This window comes from Rhinoderma darwinii, chromosome 1, assembly GCF_050947455.1.
Source record: "Rhinoderma darwinii isolate aRhiDar2 chromosome 1, aRhiDar2.hap1, whole genome shotgun sequence".
In the NCBI taxonomy this organism is placed as follows: Eukaryota; Metazoa; Chordata; class Amphibia; order Anura; family Rhinodermatidae; genus Rhinoderma; species Rhinoderma darwinii.
Genome location: NC_134687.1, coordinates 5,440,432 through 5,460,608, shown reverse-complemented (window position 1 = coordinate 5,460,608; position 20,177 = coordinate 5,440,432). Strand labels below are relative to the sequence as shown.

Here is a 20,177-nt window from a genome sequence, read left to right as displayed (position 1 = left end):
TGTAAAATATTAATACATAATGTAAATAATACATATTGTAGGAGGGTTCAATTCTCCTTGCAAAAGAAAGGGCATTTAAGTAGAATTCAAAATATGCGTCAGAAATAAAATGTATATCCGGAAACACATTTCCCATAACAAATACATAGAAGTTTTATTTAAAAAAAAAAATGACTTTATATTTTTAGTCAACAAAAACATTAATGACAAAGCAGGTGATAGGATAAGGACGATAAGAATATATCATTTCTGGGTAGGAAACACCATTGTTAAGACTTTGTTAGACTTTGCCTTGATAGGTCGATGTGGTTTGAATTGGTCGGGGTCAGTTGAAATGGATAAAATAATTATTAGACAAACATAAATGGTCAGCGTTATTACATGGGAGGGATAGTATTTATTTAAAGAAAATAACGGAGTATCTTTTATAAAGTGTTTTCTAGAGATTTGGAGCTGAGCTAGGAGAAGACTTCAGCTATGTACCTATACGCCCTCATTAACCCTTTCAGTTAAAAATGCCGCAGATCTACACGCAGATTAGTACCATTCAATCTGTGTGTGAGTACCCGACGCTGGTTTTGAGCGGGAACGGCATCAAGAAGTGACATTTCATTTTATTCTTTTCAGCAACATATTTTTAATTACGCACACTGAAAATTACACCCTTCACAAACAACTTGGAAACAATGGGAGGCATTTTACAAGGGGAAAACGGGAATATATCTCTGTGTGTGAACAAGGCCTAACTCCAATACAGCCTGTAAAAGATGTGACAAGCCAAAACGTTGCAGGTTATATTTGCTGCGAGTAAACGGTATTTCGGCGAGCACGAGTGATGAGTAGTGATTTCACATCCAAAACGGTAAAGTGAGGGCATATTACCGCTTCTCACATGAACTGTGACACCAACGGACTGAGGTCTATCTCTACTATTATTATTATCCATGTTGGTAACATTGAACCTACTCAAATAAATGGAAGGTAAAGATTGTTTGAAAGTGTAGATTATGGATCATTATGGTCCTTGGATACGGTTTGTTATAAACATTTGTTGACAAGATCTGGTGGAGACTTTGTTAGTATCAGGTAAGAACATTTGATTACTATTTTGAGCCTTTTGATGTTGAGATTCACAATTCCATAGCCATTGAAGGGGGATTCCATCCTAAAACCTTTTGATAAATGATAGATTGTTGGGGGTCTGCCAACTGGTACACCCACCGATCACCAGAACAGGGAACCCCGTTTCCCTAAGGGCCAAGATGGCATCTAGGAGAAGTTTGAATCGAGTGGGGGACAGGCATGTGCGTTACCACTGCATTCAAAGTCTTTGGGGCTGACGGAAACAGCAAAGCGCAGAATCCTAGGCAAATAGTAATCTGTGGGCCGACAAATGTGCAAATTGGTGAACATACCAATTAGAAAATCAGGTAAAACTATTCACTAGTTTCTAATAAGGGGCTCTGATATCCTGCTGGGAATTGGTGTGTACACCTGCCCTTGTGAGTAAGTACGGCCTTTTACAGTGGCTCTGATTAATGGCATCAATTGAATGACACAGACATACACATATGGATGGCGTTACAGTTGCACTTATATGGAAAACATGGGTCAACAGAGTGTCCTTTTGGCATATAGACTTTTTTTCCCTATCCAAATGTAAACTGCAGACGCAGTGCCTAACAATTTCTACAAGACTCTCCCAGATCTGTTATATGATTTCATGTGAGAATCTTGTAGTGATAGGGACAAGTCTTCTCAAAGGGGAAGAGGACAAACAAAAGAATTGCCACTGATCTTACCAGTCACTTAAAGCTGAATATTTAGATATTGTGGTTGGAGATTTTCTTTGAAGCTATAAATTAGTGTTAATGTGCACATGAAGTCCTACACTATATATTCTTCATCCCCCGCAACACATGCTTTTTAGTGTTTACTTCTGGTTTCAGCAACAAAATGTACAATTTTGGGAAGAATATGCAGCTTAATATTCCGGCACTCGAGGTCAATATGGCGAATATCTCCACAGCCACCATGTATTTCCCCTTGGTGCTCAGATAAGCCGGGATCATGGCGATCCAGACACTGCAGAACACCAGCATGCTGAAGGTGATGTACTTGGCCTCATTAAAACTGTCCGGTAATGTCCTCACCATGAAAGCCAGAACAAAGCTCACAGCTGCCAGAAATCCCATATAACCCAACATAGAGTAGAACCAGATATCTGAGCCTTCATTACACTGAATGATGATCTTCCCAGGATATCTGGTCATATCAAACTCCTGATAGGGTGGACAGATAGACAACCAACAAACACAGATCAGAACCTGGACAGAGGAGGAAACCAATACTATTAAATTAGACAATGTGACTCCAGTCCACTTAATCCAGGAACTGCTGGGTTTGGAGGCTTTAAAAGCAATGCAGACCATGGTGGACTTGGCAAGAAGGGAAGAAATCGCTATGGAAAAGAAGATCCCAAATGAAGTCTGTCTCAGCTTACATGTTATATCCAATGGACGGCCGAGGAATAAGAAGACAGAGAGGAAGCTCAACAAGATGGAGACCAGGAGGATGAAACTCAGGGTCCGGTTATTGGCCTTCACAAGAGGAGTGTTCCAATATAAAATAAACTTTCGTAGTGTATGGCAAGTTATTGCACAGCACAGCATTACCGCAAAACAGAAGAATTTAGTTATTTTATCTTCCTCATACGAGAGAAATTCATAGAATTTAGAAACACATTTTGTTTTTCCTGGATTTGGCCACTCATCCTTAGGACATTGTTGACAGATTTCACTGTCTGTGGGATAAAAGGATTATTATTATTATTATTATTATTATTATTATTATCATCATCTACTCTCAGCTGAACAGTCTGACTTCTTAAAATGTTACCAAAATAGCACATTCTTAATTTCTTTGACTTATCTATTATAACAGTCCCAGTTGGGGACACTATTAGCAGATTTGTTTTTTATGACTATCTATATGCTCCGGACACCACGCTGTATAAATACATTCTCCTATGAAATGCCAGTGTCTGTTGATTGTCTCTGATGTCATGTTCTCTTTATGCCTAAAACACGACCATCAGATTCCATTGTCATCTTCTTCCTGTATATTTAATCTTTCTATTTGGCTATGACATCATTATTTTCCATTGAATTCCCATTGTCATGGGGTTATATTGTATTCTGATTTTTCATTTATTCCTTATATTCAGTCCATTGCCAAATCCTGTCTTTTCACCTTAAGGGTTGTCTACTTCAGAGAGATTTCTACTTGCAAAAGGGGTTCCTTAACAGTAAGAACCTATTCACATGGCAGGCATAGTCGACCGTGTTAAGGCCGTCTATTTAACGGTGGTCACACGGCCGCAGTAATAACAATAGTCCCCAAATGGGGTTATTCACACGGCCGATTTTTTTGATGGCTAGTTTTCCGGGCCGTTAAAAAAAATTGAACAAGCTCTATTTTGGACCGTTATCACAGCCACATGGCTTCCATAGAGCTCGATGGGGCCGTGTACAACACGGCCGTCACTTGGATGTGATCCAAGTGAAGGTCATGTTTTCTGCTGCTCGCTCTCTCCTCCTCCTCACAGCATGAAGACCATGTGAAGAGGAGGAGATTTTTTACTGTAGTTAGTGTGACACAGCCCACTGTAGGTAGTGCCACACAGCCTCCTTGTAGATAGTACCCCCCAAAGATGGAACCCCCTAGAAGATGGCATCCCCCCTGTCAATAGCGCCACTGTAGCTCCCTGTATGAGCGTAATCACTCTGGCCGGGGATGCTCTTTATATCCACTCTCCACTTTGGTCAAGAGATGAGGATGTTGAACAGGCGATCCCCCACCAATTCATTTAGAATTCCCTAATATGGTATATTAACCCCTTAGTCTATTTTAAGCCTTAATGACGAAGCAATTTTTTTAGCTTTTTCCATAGTCACATTCAAAGAGCTATAACTGCTTGATTTTTCCATTGATAGAGCTGTGTAAGGACTTGTCCGAAAAATAAATGTTATCTTTTAATGGCAACATTTTAGGGTACATATAATTTATTGATAATTTTATTAACTTTTTCAGGTGGTAATTGTAAAAAAGACAAAATTTGACATTATTTTTTGTGTCCTTGATTTCCGCCATTTATCTTGTAATATAAATAACTTTATTTAGCAGGTCGTTACAATTGCAGCAATACCAAATTGATATATTTTTTTGACATTTTACTACTTTCACACAATAAAAACACTTTTTTCAAAAATATTTGTTTCTGTGTTGCTATATTTTAAGAGCCATAACTTTTATATTTTTTGATGAAACTGTATGAGGACTCATTTTTTTTGTGAGACGACTTGTAGTCTTTATTGGTACTATTTTGGGGTATATACGACTTTTTGATCGCTTTTTATCACATTTTGTGGAAGGCAGGATGAACGGAAAACAGAAATTTTGCCATTGTTTTTTTTTTGGTTTTTTTATCAGCATATACTGTACGGGTTAAAAAAACGTAATAGACTTATCGATGGGGACTAATAATACAGCTTTTTTTTTTTTTATTTTTTTTTATTTTATAATAAAGCATTTTGTAAGGGGAACAACTTGTATTTAAATCTGGCATCCACTCAGAAGCAGAGCAAGTGCCATAGCCGCTGGGCTTCTGCTGTATTGCACAGCAGGGACACATCGGCAATGCGTGCGATCAGAAAAAATTCTGATAGCAAGCATTTAACCCCTCAGATGCCGGTGTCAGACTTTGACGACACAAGCCAGGCTGGCCAAGATGCAGGACCTTCAGTCACGGCAAGACCAACTACTACTGTCAGTGAACGCCATTGCACATCGACTGATTGCTCAAACCACAGTCATCACCACACCTATTCCTGCTGTTCATCCTGCTACACTTCCTGTCTATACCAGTACCAATCCCCAATGCTTCTTGCCGCTACCTCCTCGCTATGACAGAGACACAAGGACCTGCAGGGGATTTCTGAATCAGTGCCTGATCCACTTCAGACTACATGCCAGGGCCTTCTCTTCTGATGACACCAAGATCGCCTTCATGATCTCTCTCATTACTGGCAAAGCCCTGGCATGGGCTAATTCTCTGTGGAAACATCAGGGACCAGAAAACAGTGACTTGCAGTGCTGTTACGGACTTTGCGTTCGATATTTGAAGAACCTGGGAGAGTTTCTTCTTCTGCTGCATCCTTGCTGACCCTACACCAGGGGGACCTCTCCATGGGCGAGTTTGCCATACAGTTTTGTACCCTGGCTGCTGTATTTACTTGGAACAAAGAGGCTTTGGTGGCCGCATTCTGGCAGGGACTGTCTTCTGGGATTAAAGACGAGCTGGCCACTTGCGATCTGCCACCTATCGTGGACGATATCATCCTACTAGCCTCCCGGGTTGACATGAGGATCCGGGAGCTTTCCCAAGAGGTTCTCCGGGAGAGAGGATTTCCTAGTCTGGGTTCTACTTTCCAGCAATCCCTACTATCCTCTTCAGTCGTCCAACCAGAGGATCCTATGCAGATGGATTGAGCCAAATTGTCTACCCTGGAGAGACAACACAGATACACTTCTGGATTTTGTCTGTATTGCGGCCCGGGAGGCCATATTGGCCATTTTTTACCCAGAGGCCATAGAGACTTCCGTGCCTGGGATTGGTTGGAGAGACAACCCTAGGTGAAACGGTACAAAATAAAGCATTTTGTTCCAAGTTGACCATTCCTGTGACCATAGTATCCGGCGAGAGGATGCATCGGTTTTCTGCCTATCTGGACTCCATGTCCGGGGCCAACTTCATCCAAAAGGAGCTAATGCATCATATCCCATTGCCCACAGTTACCCTGGAGACATCTTTGGCTGTTGCCTCAGTGAAGGGACTGCCTCTGCCCGATCCAATTGTATCTAAGACCAAGTCGCTGAAGCTCCAATTTGGAGCCCTTCATTCGGAACTAATTTTGTTTCTTGTTTTGCCCAGAGCCATCAATCCTGTTCTGCTGGGCCTGCCTTGGCTTCGACTGCATGCCCCAGTCCTGGACTGGAGTTCCGGAGAGGTTCTCCAATGGGGCTCTAAGTGCCTCGGTCGCTGTCTGTTGCAGATCCATCCTGTCCAGCCTCCTCTGCCTCAGTCATTGGTGGGATTGCCCCCCCATTTCGCTCAGTTTGCGGATGTCTTCAGCAAGAGGGAGGCTGAGACTCTGCCTCAACATCGGACTTATGACTGCCCCATTATATCCTCTCTCCTTGCCAGAGACTCTATCCATGTCGGCCTATATCAAGGAGAATTTGGAGAGGGGTTTCACACAAAAGTCTTCCGCCCCGGCCGGGCCGGGTTCTTCTTCATTAAAAAGAGAGACAGATCTCTTCAACCCTGCATTGACTACCGTGGTCTCAACCAGATCACAGTCAAGAATAAATACCCATTGCCACTTATATCTGAACTGAGGATTTTTTAAAAATTAGACTTGCGTGGGGCTTATAATTTGATCCGAATCAAATCAAGGTGATGAGTGGAAGACGGTGCTCAACACCCGAGACGGGCACTACAAATACCTGGTGATACCCTTCGGACTGTGTAACGCTCCCGTGGTCCTCCAGGAATTTGTCAATGATATCTTCCGAGATCTCCTCTATGTCTATGTTGTAGTCTATCTTGATCATATTTTGATTTTCTCCCCAGATCTGACGACTCATCGGAGGTATGTCCGTCAGGTTCTTCTGCGATTAAGGGAGAATCATTTATATGCCAAGCTGGAGGAGTGCATCTTTGAAAAGTATTCTCTGCCCTTCCTGGGTTACATCATCTCGGATCAAGGTCTCAAGATGGATCCTGAGAAAGTAAACTCTGTCCTGGAATGGTCACGTCCTCAAGGCCTGTGGTCCATACAGCGTTTCCTGGGATTTGCAAATTTCTACCAGCAGTTTATCCCAAACTTCTCATCACTGACTGCTTCCATCTCTACTCTTACCAAGAAGGGTGTGAACGCCAAGGTGTGGACTCCAGAGGCAGAATCCGCATTTATTAGCCTCAAGAAAGCCTTTATTTCAGCCTCGATCCTCCATCATCCTGACGTGTCTCTGCAGTTTTCATTAGAGGTTATCGCTTCTTCTGTTGGTGCAGGTGCACTTCTGTTCCAGAGGAGCTCCAAAGGAAAGGCAGTAGTATGTGGCTATTGCTTGAGACCTTTTACTTCTGCAGAGCGCATCTACTCTATTGGAGATCGGGAGTTATGGCCATTAAGTTGGCTCTGGAGGAGTGGAGACATCTGCTAGAGGGCACAACTCACCCCATCCTAATCTACACTGACCACAAGAACCTCACCTATCTCCAGTCGGCTCAACGACTAAACCCCCGTCAAGCCAGGTGGTCGCTGTTCTTCACCAATTTCCAATTTTTGCTCCACTACCCTCCCGCTGACAAGAATGTGAGTATCGATGGCCTGTCCAGGTCATTTGAGACGGAAGACACAGTGGAGTCCCTTCAAAGTGTCATAGACACGACCTGCGTCATCACTTGCCAATCCTTTACAGGTTAGAGACATCCCTCCTGGGAGGACTTTTGTTTGATTGGCAGACAGAAGAAGAATTCCGCTGGGGACACAGCTCTATACTGGCTGGGCACGCTGGTGTTCGTAAGACCTGAGACCTGATTACTCGTCACTTCTGGTTGCCCACGCTATCCAAATATGTTGTGGACTATGTCTCTTCCTGCATGGTGTGTGCTTCTAACAATGTTGCTCACTCGAAGCCTGCCAGCCTGCTCCAGCCCCTGCCTGTACCCAATGTCCCCTGGCAGCACATTGTGATGGACTTTGTCACAGACCTTCTTCCCTCAGCAGGATGCAACACTGTCTGGGTGGTGGCGGGCCGGTTTTCGAAGATGGCACATTTTATCCCTCTGACCGGCCTACCTTCTGCTACCTGACTGGCCAGTCTCTTCATTAAGCACATCTTCCATTTTCATGGCTTGCCCCTTCACATCGTGTCCAATCAATATACCTCAAAATTCTGGAGAGCCCTCTGTAAACTCCTGGCTGTAAGATTGGACTTTTCCTCAGACTATCAACCCCAAATCGAGAGGATTAACCAGATCATGAAGAATTATCTCCGTCGCTTCATCTCCATGCAGCATGATAACTGGGTACAGCTTCTTCCATGGGCCGAGTTCTCGTATAACATCCACATAAATAAGTCCACCACTTCCACACCATTCTACATTGTGTAAAGTCAACATGCCTCTTCCTGTTTTGGCCACATCTCAGGTACCCGCTGCTGACTCTTTGCATTTGGGGACTTTCTGCAAAACTGGCAAAAGACCCGGTCCTCTATTTTGCTTGAAGTCGATTGCACGAAGCGAAAAGCGTATATGAAGAGAAGAGAGCCGCCTTAGTATCTTCCAGGTACCAAAGTCTGGCTGTCCCCAAGGGACATTAGTTTAAAGTTGCCTTCATACAAGTTTGTACCTAGGTTCCTCGGACCTTTTGAGATATTGCAACAGATAAACCTTGTCTCCTATAAGCTTCGGCTGCCTCCTACCCTCAAAATCCCTAACTCCTTTCATGCGTCCCTCCTGAAGCCTGTAGTCCTGAACTGCTACAGTAAGACTCCCAGTCCCGCAATTGCTCCCAGCGGTTCACATGATGTGTTTGAGGTGAGGAAAATCCTGGACTGCAAAAGAATAGGAGGAACGACTTTCTATTTGGTGGACTGGAGAGGTTTTGGTCCTGAGGAGAGGTCCTGGGAGCCGGAAGAGAACCTCAGTGCCCCTGCTCTCATTAAGAAGTTCCTCTCTTCCTTTGGTCCCAAGAAGAGGGGCGTAAGAGGGGGGATAGTGTAGCATCCATGGTTACAGACCGTCGGGTTTGCTCAACCCCCGGCGGCCGCAGCCATGGATCCGTGAACGCTGGCTCGCATCTCCTTCCAAGGAGACGCCAGCGCTCACTTCCGCTCGGGTCCGCTGTGTCCCGTAGGGTGCGCGCGCATGCTCGTGTCCAGTCTTAAAAAAACAGCGATTGCACAAATGGAATCAGCATTATCAACTGCCCATGATTCCCTGGAATATAAAAAGGGCCCAGTCCTTCTGATTCTTGCCTGAGCGTTGTTAGTTTATCCCATGTCAGTCTTGCAAATGGTCCCTTAGTGTTATCTCTTTCTTGTTGTTACCCGTGCCCAGTTTCCTGTATACTGTATCCCGTGCTGTGTACTTGTTCCTTAGCCTGTTAGAGTCCAGTCCCACTGCATCTGCCGTCATCTGCCACGTCCAGTGTCTCCTGCCACGTCCAGTATCATCTGCCACATCCAGTGTCATCTTCCACGTCCAGACTGATCTGCCATGTCTGGCGCAACCTGCTGCACCTGCTGTCATCTGCCACATCTGGTGTAACCTAATGCACCTACCTCCATCCGTGCCAAAGCCTCGGCCACTGTCCGGACTATTCAGGTAACCTAGTGCGGGACTATGTATTGCTGGGGTGCTCTGTTATTTGGCCAGCTGCCTACCGCTACGGAGGTGTGTCCTAGTGGGTCCACATACCTATAGACCGTGACACCCACCCCCTATGAGACCTATTTTGGCGGGCATCGGCTCCTTGAATGAGAAACTTAGCGAGTGGGTAGACTCATTACTGCAACCTTTGGTTACACGTTACTATGGGGTTCTCCAGGTTACTAAACATGTGCTATAGTCTGTACAGAACATTAAATGGCAGAAAAATGTTGTATGGATAACTTGCAACGTTAAGGCACTATACACATGCATCCCTCACAAACTTGCATTAAAGGCAGTCTCATATCATCTAGACAGATATTGTCAATACTCCGCAGTTTTTCAAAATACTATTATAATTGCGATAGAGTATCTTCTCTCCTCCAACTAATTCATGCTTCATGAATGCTACTATACACAAAAAATGGGGGCAAAATTCTCCCCTTTGCTCGCCAACCTATATGTAGCATGGTGGGAGGAATGTTTTCTATTCACTGACAGCAGTCCTTTTGCTCTTGATCTGATCTGATATGGTCGTTACATTGATTATATGATTATCATCTGGTTCTCAGATGTGGCGACCATACCAGACTTGATCAACTACATCAATAACAACCCATTTGTTTTGACTTTCCAGGTTAGATACTGTTCAGACTGGCACTTATCGCAAGCCTAGTGCTGGAAATGCAATTTTGCATTGCAAATCTTGCCATCCAGAACATACCATTAAGGGCGTCCCAGTTGGAGAAATACTTTGAGCTAAAAGAAACTGCACAGTCCGAACAGTCATATAGGGACGAAACTAGTAAAATATGTAGTCGTTTAAAGGACCGAGGCTATCCCCAGTGGACCCCAGATAGAGCCATTAATCTAGGTGAGGGTAGAAAACGGTGTTATTTATTACAAAGAAAATACATATATATATATATATATATACATATATATATATATATATATATATATATAAGTAATACAAATTAATTTCCAGTGTTTGTTACATTATGCAAAGAATATTATATGACACAATTTATAGAGTCCAAATACTTACCAGTCCTTTTTCAGGATGAGGATTTATGCCAAATACTAGAGCCGGGTTGCAAATTCTCTACTCGGAGAGCGCCTACTTTGGGTACTATGCTTTCACCTAGTTTAACACACTTTTCATCTAAACAAAATACCTGGCTGTCGTCCAAAGGTTTTTTTCCCTTGTGGAGTAAATATATGTATGTGTTGCAATTATCTACATCAAATTCAACAAGTTAGTTCGGCCATTGATGGAACTATACATGAGATAAAACAATTTATCAATTGTAACACACGACATGTATACCAAATAAACCAATAAAGTTGCCCCCTTAAGGTCAGAATTAGAGAACATCTTAATGGAATGCATCAAGGGAACATCAGCAGCTTTCAGTTTTCAGGAATTGAGAGGGTTAATAAACCAGTGCGAGGTGCTGATCATAGGAGAGCACTATTAAATTGTGAGGGATACTGGATTCTCATGTTAAATTCTATAGTCCCCAATGGTCTTAATGTGAGAAATGATCTTATTATGAATTACTAATGCTCTATACAACTTTTGTACTTTTTCTAAGATCTACTATATATATTTTTATGTTTTTGTATGTTTTCTATGTCATCCACTTTCTGATTATTGTATACACCTGATCAAAGTGGGTGGTTTTCTTTCCTGGCTACTATTTCAGCCACACACTTTCACTTCCTCCTCTATCTATGAGTAATGACTCTTGAGAGCTAGAAACGCGTCAGAGGGGACGGACACTTTATGTAATCTGTCCACTTTTTGTTGCTCAATTTTCCGCATATTTTTCTAAATAAAAGAGATTTTATTTTTACATTCCACAAGGAGCGCTGATCTTTCCTCCTGAATATTGTTCCTCTGGCGTGGAGATTGCTGTCTACTTCGTGCACCTGGGAGGGCGAGCTGACATTCCTACATATATTTACTATTATACATATGAGTAACATTACGTGGATAGAATATTTGCTCTCGGTTCAATACTAAATTACTTTGTGGAATTTAAAGCCTTTAACAGAATACATCAATATCTAAAAGTAAAGACAGCGAGGAGAAGATAAGTGGGATAACATTTCTTGATGTTTTGCTTTCTGCTGTTCTACATACCTGATATATTGGACATTTCCCCCTCAGAACACAGGACACAGTCATAGCAGCAGGAGTGATATCCTCCATTAGGAGCTTTCCTGTAGCCAGGGGGACATCTCTCATTACACCGAGATTGTGGGACCTCATAAAATCAAAAGACATGTAAAGTTTTTGTTAGATTATTAGCAACCAACACATTTTTAGTTTTTCTGTGGTTGAATACAAACTAATAGTGGAAACAGAAATCAAACCATGGGATTTTATAATATGCAGTGAACAAAACGTAATCCAACAAAAAATAAAGTTTGTACAGATCTGTCCTTCCTTATCTTTCTTCTTATCTCCACATATCCTAAGATGTGTGGCGGGAGATGAACTCCTCTGGAAAAAATAACCATGATTTCGTGATACTCTGTGACGAGATGTCTATGCTATATGTGTTTATGTGTGGCCACCCAGTGGCTGTGATGTGGATTACAGCCTGCAAAGATTTTGCTAGCATAGCCCGATATTGTATTGAATTGATTTTATGAGAAATTGGAGTCCTTAACCAAATATAAGCAAGGGTAAGGGTGGACACGTGTATATCTTCATGTCACGCCAGCAGCGGGTCCCCACTGCCGGGTCTCTTACCTGCTCCAGCGGCCCAGTCTTGCCTCTCTCCCAGGCATATGCTGTATTCCTTTGCTTGCAGCTTCAATGTCCCTAGTGTGCAAGCACAATCCAGCCACCTCTTAAAGGGCCAGCGCATGAAGAATTCAAAATGCCCATATATTTACAGCACCTCCAAAATTCACCTTGTGCTTAAGCAGCATTGGAACAACCTAGTTGTACCCTGCAAAAGTTCCTGTGTGCATCTGATTTCAGTCAAATATTGCTATCTGTTCCCAGTCTGTATCCAGTTATCCGCTGTCTGCCTCTATCCAGTTATCCGCTGTCTGCCTATTTACAGCTCCTTGTTATCAGCCTGTGTCCAGCTACCTGTTATTAGCCAACGTCCAGCTACCCACTGCCAGTTTGCCTCCAAATGTCGGTGACAAGCCTGAAGTTTCCATCCATCAAAGTACCATCTGCCACTGCCTGTTACTGGTCCGCTAATCCAGCAGATAATCCACCAGGATCACCTTGAGAGGCAGCAATCTGGTAGTCTCTCTAACATCAACATATATCTCACAGGAAAAATCACTATAGGGGCTAGGTCACCAGCAGTGTGAACTTTAACCTCCCCAGTGTTGAAATAGAAACTCCACCATACATTTGCAACACATAGAGAAAACATAGAGTCATGTACTATTTGGGTTTTAAATGCCAAAAGGCATAGGAAAATACAAACTTTATTGCACAATACAGAGTAAAATTAGTTAAAATAGAGACTTCAAATCTGACAACTGTATATCAGTTGTACAAAGGAAATAGGAGCACATAGTTGTCAAAGAGAAAAGTCCAGAAAAAGGCTACATAGCCATGTTTAAGGTAGCAATCAAATGACAATATCTTGTGTAAAACAGAGTATAGGCAAATTGACATCACATAATAAAATGTAACACTAGTAGAATATACGCCGTACTAATCACTGTGGAGGGCGAGGTGGATTATAGCGCTACCATACGCTGTAACAAAAATCACATCTGATAGGCGCCAGTAAATATTTATTATGTAATGTAAATTTGCCTATACTCTGTTTTACACAAGATATTGTCATTTGATTGCTACCTTAAACATGGCTATGTAGCCTTTTTCTGGACTTTTCTCTTTGACAACTATGTGCTCCTATGTCCTTTGAACAATGGATATACAGTTGTCTGATTTGAAGTCTCTATTTTAACTACTTTTACTCTGTATTGTTCAATAAAGTTTGTATTTTCCTATGCCTTCTGGTAGTCTCTCTGCAGCGAAGACCAGATCCGTCTATAGGGCTTAAAGGGTGAAGATTGGGGAGGCTACTTATAGGTGGCCCTAAGCCAAACCAGTAGAGTAGACAAGTGGGTCCATAACCTGCTGGTCATAATACTCCAAATAAAAATGGAGGCACAGTAAGAGCCAACACTTGCATGTGCACCATATTATGGCTCTGTACTATTTGGAGGTTAAACGGAACCATAATATGGCTATGTGCATGAGGCCTAAAGCTCATAAACGGATTTATTTGCCGACTAACAGGGGTAAAATAATTCTGGTATGTTCTTGATGGGTAAACCAGTAAGACTGGAAATGCTTTTAAGAAGTTTGCACAAGTTTTTAGTGAGCACAACACCTTCATTAAACTCAATCTATTGCTTTGATAAGTGGCCTAATAATTATTTTTCGCTTGAAGTATCACCCTTCCACATGTCCCGGCCAATACAATGTCATCACTAATATGGAAGCCTTTCAGAAATAATTTAGCATTGACCTTGTATATGAACAGATTGAAAGGCCTGAACTTCTAATGATATATAAAGAAAGTGGCTCAGATCCTACTCTAGCTGCCAGACATGGTAAAGCTGCAAATACCACAACCAGTTTTATTACTATTTAGCATTCATGTTGTTGCCAGGCTTCTCAGTGAAACACTGGCTCAACAAGACTCAAGCATATTGACTTGTGGAGAGTCCAGGTGATAGAGATGACATTATCACGGTAAACTGTACCCAGATATCCGCCAGATATTCCTCGCCATAACGTCACTAACACTGACTAAACAAACTTCAAACACACAAACTAACTGGTATATATATATATATATCCAGATATCCGTGGACTGCCCTACACCGACTCCAGATAAAATAAACTAGGTAAGTGATCTTTCATATTATTCCACATGTCTTCAGGAAAGAAAGGAACAATGTGGCCAGAAGATTTTATTGCTCAGTAATAAAACCCAAAATGGCCCCTTCCTGCTACTGAATCTTCTATAGAAGTGGTGTTTCTTTCAAAACATTCTCAGGAGAAGGTAAAGAGTCTCCAGTTTTACTCAGGTATCTGGAAATCAGAAAACCTCCAGGTTAGCGCAGTTGGACTCGGCTGCAGGAGGGACATCCTGACTTGCCCACCAGGGTATATGGGAACCCCCAGTGGGCCCTGACAATACGATTTGGAGCTGTCTTTGAAGCCAATCATTTGTCACTAGAGTCTATTTCTTATTGGATGATTCAAAAATAACCTAATAGGCCCCCTTCACATCAGTATATTGCTTTTCATCAGAGGTATATGTCGGGAGGTTGCTATTTATCCTAATGTATAGGCATATAATGGGATACGTCACCCAAACCCCCCTGACATGGTGCAACCAATATACATACATTATATGGACAGTGATGTCAGGAGTTTACAACGTCAGAGTTCCAGGCTAGAGAATTGGAATCGCTCTGGCCAGGGTCTCTGGCCCGGGGAAAGCTCCTAAAGTCACTGTCCATAGGAACAACGTCAGGAGCTTTATAATGCCGTAGTCCTCAGCCAGAGCATTGGTAGCACTCTGCCATGGGAATCTGGCCCTGGGAAAGCTCCTGACATCACTGTCCATAAATGGAAAGTGATGTCTGGAGATTTACAACGCCTGAGTCCCTGGAAGAGCATCAGAAGCACTCTATCCGGAAACTCCAGCACTGGGTAAGCTCCTGAAGTCTCTGTTTATATAAAGACAATGGCGTCACTGGGCAGGATCCCGGGCCGAGCACTACCTGATGCTCTTCTCAGGCACTCAGGTCCCTCAGAATCTCCCCGACGTATACGTTTAATATATCCCTGTGATGGTTGCCATACAGTGGTATACGTCACACAATCTTCCATGTTAAAAAAACATATACATTTTAATTGCGGGATCCCTCATGATGGAACAGTTTACTCTAAAATGCTATTCCATCTTTTAAACGAAATGTATACTGAAGTATATGAGCCTGGTGGAGGCTAAAAGGACACTTTTGGCCTCATTTGGATAATAAAGCCCTGTGGACATGTTCAGGATGTACGCTGGGAACCCAAGTCTGACACTACCTGCCACAATAAAGTCATGAGTTCTTTATGATGCAGGCCGATTGAACATCTCTCCCCTAAGCCCTTCTGACCTTACTGGGAAGATGTGGCGGATTCTAACCAGAACTATCCTTATTTCAAACAATATAGATAGAGAGGAAGATACAGAGCCACTATTCTGCTTTTCCGCTGTCACGATCACAGGGTATGTGGAGCCACTAGGCCATTCCGCTGTAGTGGAGAGGCAGCTGGCCAAGTCACAGTCTATACAATTTCGTAGCATAAGGGTACCTGAAATAGTCCAGACAGTGGCCGAGGCTGTAGCATGGATGGAGGTAGGTGCAGCAGTTTATGCCAGACGTGGCGGATGACAACAGGTGCAGCAGGTTGTGCAAGACGTAGCAGATAACACTGGATGTGGTAGATGATACTGGATGTGGCAGATGACAAAAGCTATGGCAGATGACAGTAGGTGCAGTAGGACATGACTCCAAACACTAAACATGCTCAGTAATAATAACACAGCATGGGATACAGGATACAGGTAGCAGGGCACGAGAAACAACGGGAACAAGATAACACTAAGGAAACATTTGCAAAGACTAACATGGGATAAACGAACAACACTGTGGCAAGGATCAGAAGGGCAGGGCCTTTTTTATAGTTCAGGGTGATCAGGGGATAATGAATTAATTATTTACATATGCGCGCTCTGGTTCCCGGCCTTAAAGCGCCCTCTAGCGATCACTACGGGACAGAGCAGGCGCATGTGCCGACGTCTCTAGGGAGGAAGACGCCGGCAGGAAGAGACAGATCTGCGGGAGGCAGGTAAGTGAAGTCCGCGCTCCGTGGCCTAATATCTGCTCTTTTACACAGTCCAGTCACCTACTGCCAAAACTCTGCTGTTCCCCCCACCATACACATGCAAAATTAGCTTGCTGAAAGTGCATGAATTCTCAATGGGAAGAGGCGATTAAGGTGCTGATTATCTCCTGTGAGAACAAAGGATCAGGTATGTTGAAATCCAACATGCATGATTCTTCTTAACACCTACATCTGCAGTTTAGGGAGCGTTGGGACACCCCAATATACATTAAATGATTAGCTGGTCCTGCCAAAATCGGCAGGTTCGTCCGGTGTTCATTGAATGTGTATGGGCACCTTAAGACTGTTGATGTCTGGGGTTTCCCTCTGTGTTCTCTCTGTCCTTATTGTTGCACCACTGTTGAGAACATAGAAAGTGAGTCGTGTGGTGGGTGCAGAGATTAGTAGATACAGAATTTGTAATGTTATTGTTTTCTTGCAGTTTAATGACTTACTTGGTTAAATAAGTTCCGTAGCCAAAATAATGTAACTGAAGAACGAGCCTCCATCAGAGAGGTTTCAGCCTGTACAGCAGTGTTAATGTGTTAGGCTGATATGGACTGTGTGTTCTACCCCCGACTTCCATGTCTGAACTATGGGTACATACTACAAGACATCTGTCTGACTTGCAGAGGGTCGGGCACTCTATGAGGACTTGGCATCCTCTCTATTTTTATTATCTGGGGAATGTCTTTAGGCAAAGTCAATGGATGAGAATTATCAGAAGTATTTCAAAGAAAAATTGAAGCAGTTGCCCAGAGCCACAAATCAGATTCCACATCTCCTCCATTGTGTTTGTCTGAAGTCCTGTTGGGGAACTCAGTTATAGAAAATTATGACATCCCAATATTTGTTTCCAGTGACCAACTCAGCTGTTCTGCATCTGACAAACTGCTATGCTACAACTGTAAGAAATATTTTAATGTGTTTTCCAACATTTATGGCGTAAGAAGTTGATATTCTACATAAGTCTTCTTGGTGTGGATCCAACTGTTTTAGGATATAGAGAAATAGCTGAGTGCCAACTCCCCACAGGAATGGTGGGGAAATTACTATATTAAATATACAAGGAGAAAACTTACTTTTCCAGTTTTCCATGTAAATTTGTCATCTGTAACATTAAGCCACTGATCTTCTGGTAGATTATCACTCGGGCCAAAGTAGTTCCTATTATTAGATATATATCTAAAATAGGTCTGATTTGCTTGAAATACCCAGTTTGTCAAAGTCATATTGGGTGGAAATCGTAATCTTCTTGTCTCATCAAATGAAATAATTCGGCCATTGTGATCACTAAAATTTACTCTTCTTATAAAGTAGTTTAGCTTATGAAAAGATAAATAAATTTAAAGTGTTAGATCACAGACTGGAGGAGAGATGTTGAAATATTTTATCATTCTTACACCGATAGATTGTAAATTCTGATATTTACCAGGCAGACAATAGGCTACATGCCCCATAACCCATGCAGCCCCTGATCTCTGGTGTCTGATTGTGACCAAAAAGTACAGCTAGATACAATACTGATCCGATAGACCTAATGCCTTTTTACACTGGCCAAATATCGGGCAAACGCTCGTTCCCGATAATTAAAATGTAAAAAATTCAGGCAGTCTGTTAGGCTGGGTTCACACGACCTATTTTCAGGCGTAAACGAGGCGTATTATGCCTCATTTTACGTCTGAAAATAGGGCTACAATACGTCGGCAAACATCTGCCCATTCATTTGAATGGGTTTGCCGACGTACTGTGCAGACAACCTGTCAAACGACGACGCGTAAAAATACAGCCTCGTCAAAAGAAGTGCAGGACACTTATATACATTATATGCAGGACACTTATATACATTATATGCAGGACACTTATATACATTATATGCAGGACACTTATATACATTATATGCGGGACACTTCTATACATTATATGCGGGACACTTATATACATTATATGCAGGACACTTATATACATTATATGCGGGACACTTATATACATTATATGCGGGACACTTATATACATTATATGCAGGACACTTCTTTCAGACGTAATTTGAGCAGTTCTTCATTGAACTCAATGAAGCAAAGCTCAAAATTTACGGCTGTCAGAGAAGCCTCGCAAAATGCAAGGAGCAGCATTTACGTCTGAAACGAGGCAGCTGTATCATCATTTCAGACGTAAAAGCCTTCTACCGTGTGCACATACCCTTATACGTTAACCTTTTTGTGATCGCCAATACACCTTTTCACGGCGGCCACTAACGGGCTTTATTCTGATGCATACACCTTTTCATTGTGCTGCATTAGAATAAATATGCACAATCAGGAGCAGTTAAAACTCCCTGTTCAGGGTGCCAGTGTCTTCTATGGCATCTGGGGGCCTAATGAAGGCCCCCAGTACTGCCTGTAGTGGATGCCTGCTAGGTCATGCCTCTGGCATGACCTAGCAGATGCCTGTCTGTTGTAAACGGAGAAGCTGTAATACACTGCAATACGAAAATATTGCAGTGTATTATAAAAGTGATCGGACGAGAGCATAATGAAGACCCCTAGTGGGACTAGAAAAAAGGTTTAAAAAAAGTTTATCGAAGTTATTAATAAATAAGTAAACATTTTCCTTTACAATATGCTTTACTATGAAAAAAAAAAAGTTCCACATATTTGGTATCTCCGCATCCATAACAACCCCAACTATAAAAATATTATGTTACTTAACCCGCTCGGCGAACACTATAAAACAATAAAACAAAAAAAAAATGCCAGAATTGCTGTTTTCTGTTCATCCTGCCTTCAAAAAATTTGATAAAAAGTGATCAAAAAGTCGCCTGTACTCCAAAAGGATACTGATAGAAACTACAAGTCATCCTGCAAAATAAAAGCACTCATACAGCTGCATCGGGGAAAAAAAATAAGTTACGGCTCTTCAAATATGGAGACACCAAAACACATTGTCACGTTGGGTTCGTGGACCCACTGGGCCTTACCGCCTTGGCGGTATGGCAGCTCGCCAACAGGACGCAAGTCAGTGTCTATAGTTCGTATAGGGTACCTGTGGCAGCTCGGACAGTAGCAAGGAAGGCTCGGCTGGGACTAAGCAGCAGGTAGACATCAGGCATGGAGTAGCAGGACAGGCATAGATACAGCACAGCATGACTACAGCTCAGCACAGCACTTGACCAGGATAGAACGGGATACAAGATACAGGAACACTAGGAAACAGTTGCAAGACAAACTTAGGGTATGACAACAACGCTCTGGCATAGAAGCAAGGGGCTGAACCCTTCTTATAGTCCAGAGCACTCATGGGCTGATTACCCATGAAAGTCTGGTGCGCGCGCTGCCCCTTGAAGAGTGGGCATGAGCGTGCACACACCCTACGGGACACGGCCGAGGTGAGTGGAAGTGAGCGCTGGCATCTCCTGAGGAGCAGACTGGGGCCAGCACTCGCCGACCAGTGGCTGCGGCCGTCAGGGAGTGAGTGAACCTGAAGTCCCGCAGCCACGGGCATGACAGTATCCCCCCTCTTCTTCTTGGGGCCAGAGCGAGAGAGAAACTCCTTCAAAAGGCTAGGAGCATTGAGGTTCTCCTCTGAGTCCCAGGACCTCTCTCCAGGACCAAACCCCTCCAATCCACCAAATAAAAAGTATTTCCTCTCACTCACTTGGTGTCCAAGATCTCCTTAACCTCGAAGGTGTCTGAAGGACCACTGGAGGCAACCACAGGGCTAGGAGTCTTGGTA

The 20,177-nt window shown here is 42.9% G+C and overlaps 1 protein-coding gene across 1 annotated transcript in view; it reads right to left on the bottom strand.

Moving 5' to 3' along the window:
* Nucleotides 1-1,892: 1,892 nt before the first annotated feature.
* Nucleotides 1,893-20,177, bottom strand: part of LOC142665284 (vomeronasal type-2 receptor 26-like) — a 31,240-nt gene continuing 12,955 nt past the window's right edge. The window contains exons 4-5 of the mRNA XM_075844937.1: nt 11,649-11,772; nt 1,893-2,803 (exon numbers count right to left, since the gene is read on the bottom strand). Of these exons, the coding sequence (XP_075701052.1) occupies nt 1,893-2,803; nt 11,649-11,772 (1,035 nt within the window). The remainder of the gene's footprint in view (nt 2,804-11,648; nt 11,773-20,177) is intronic.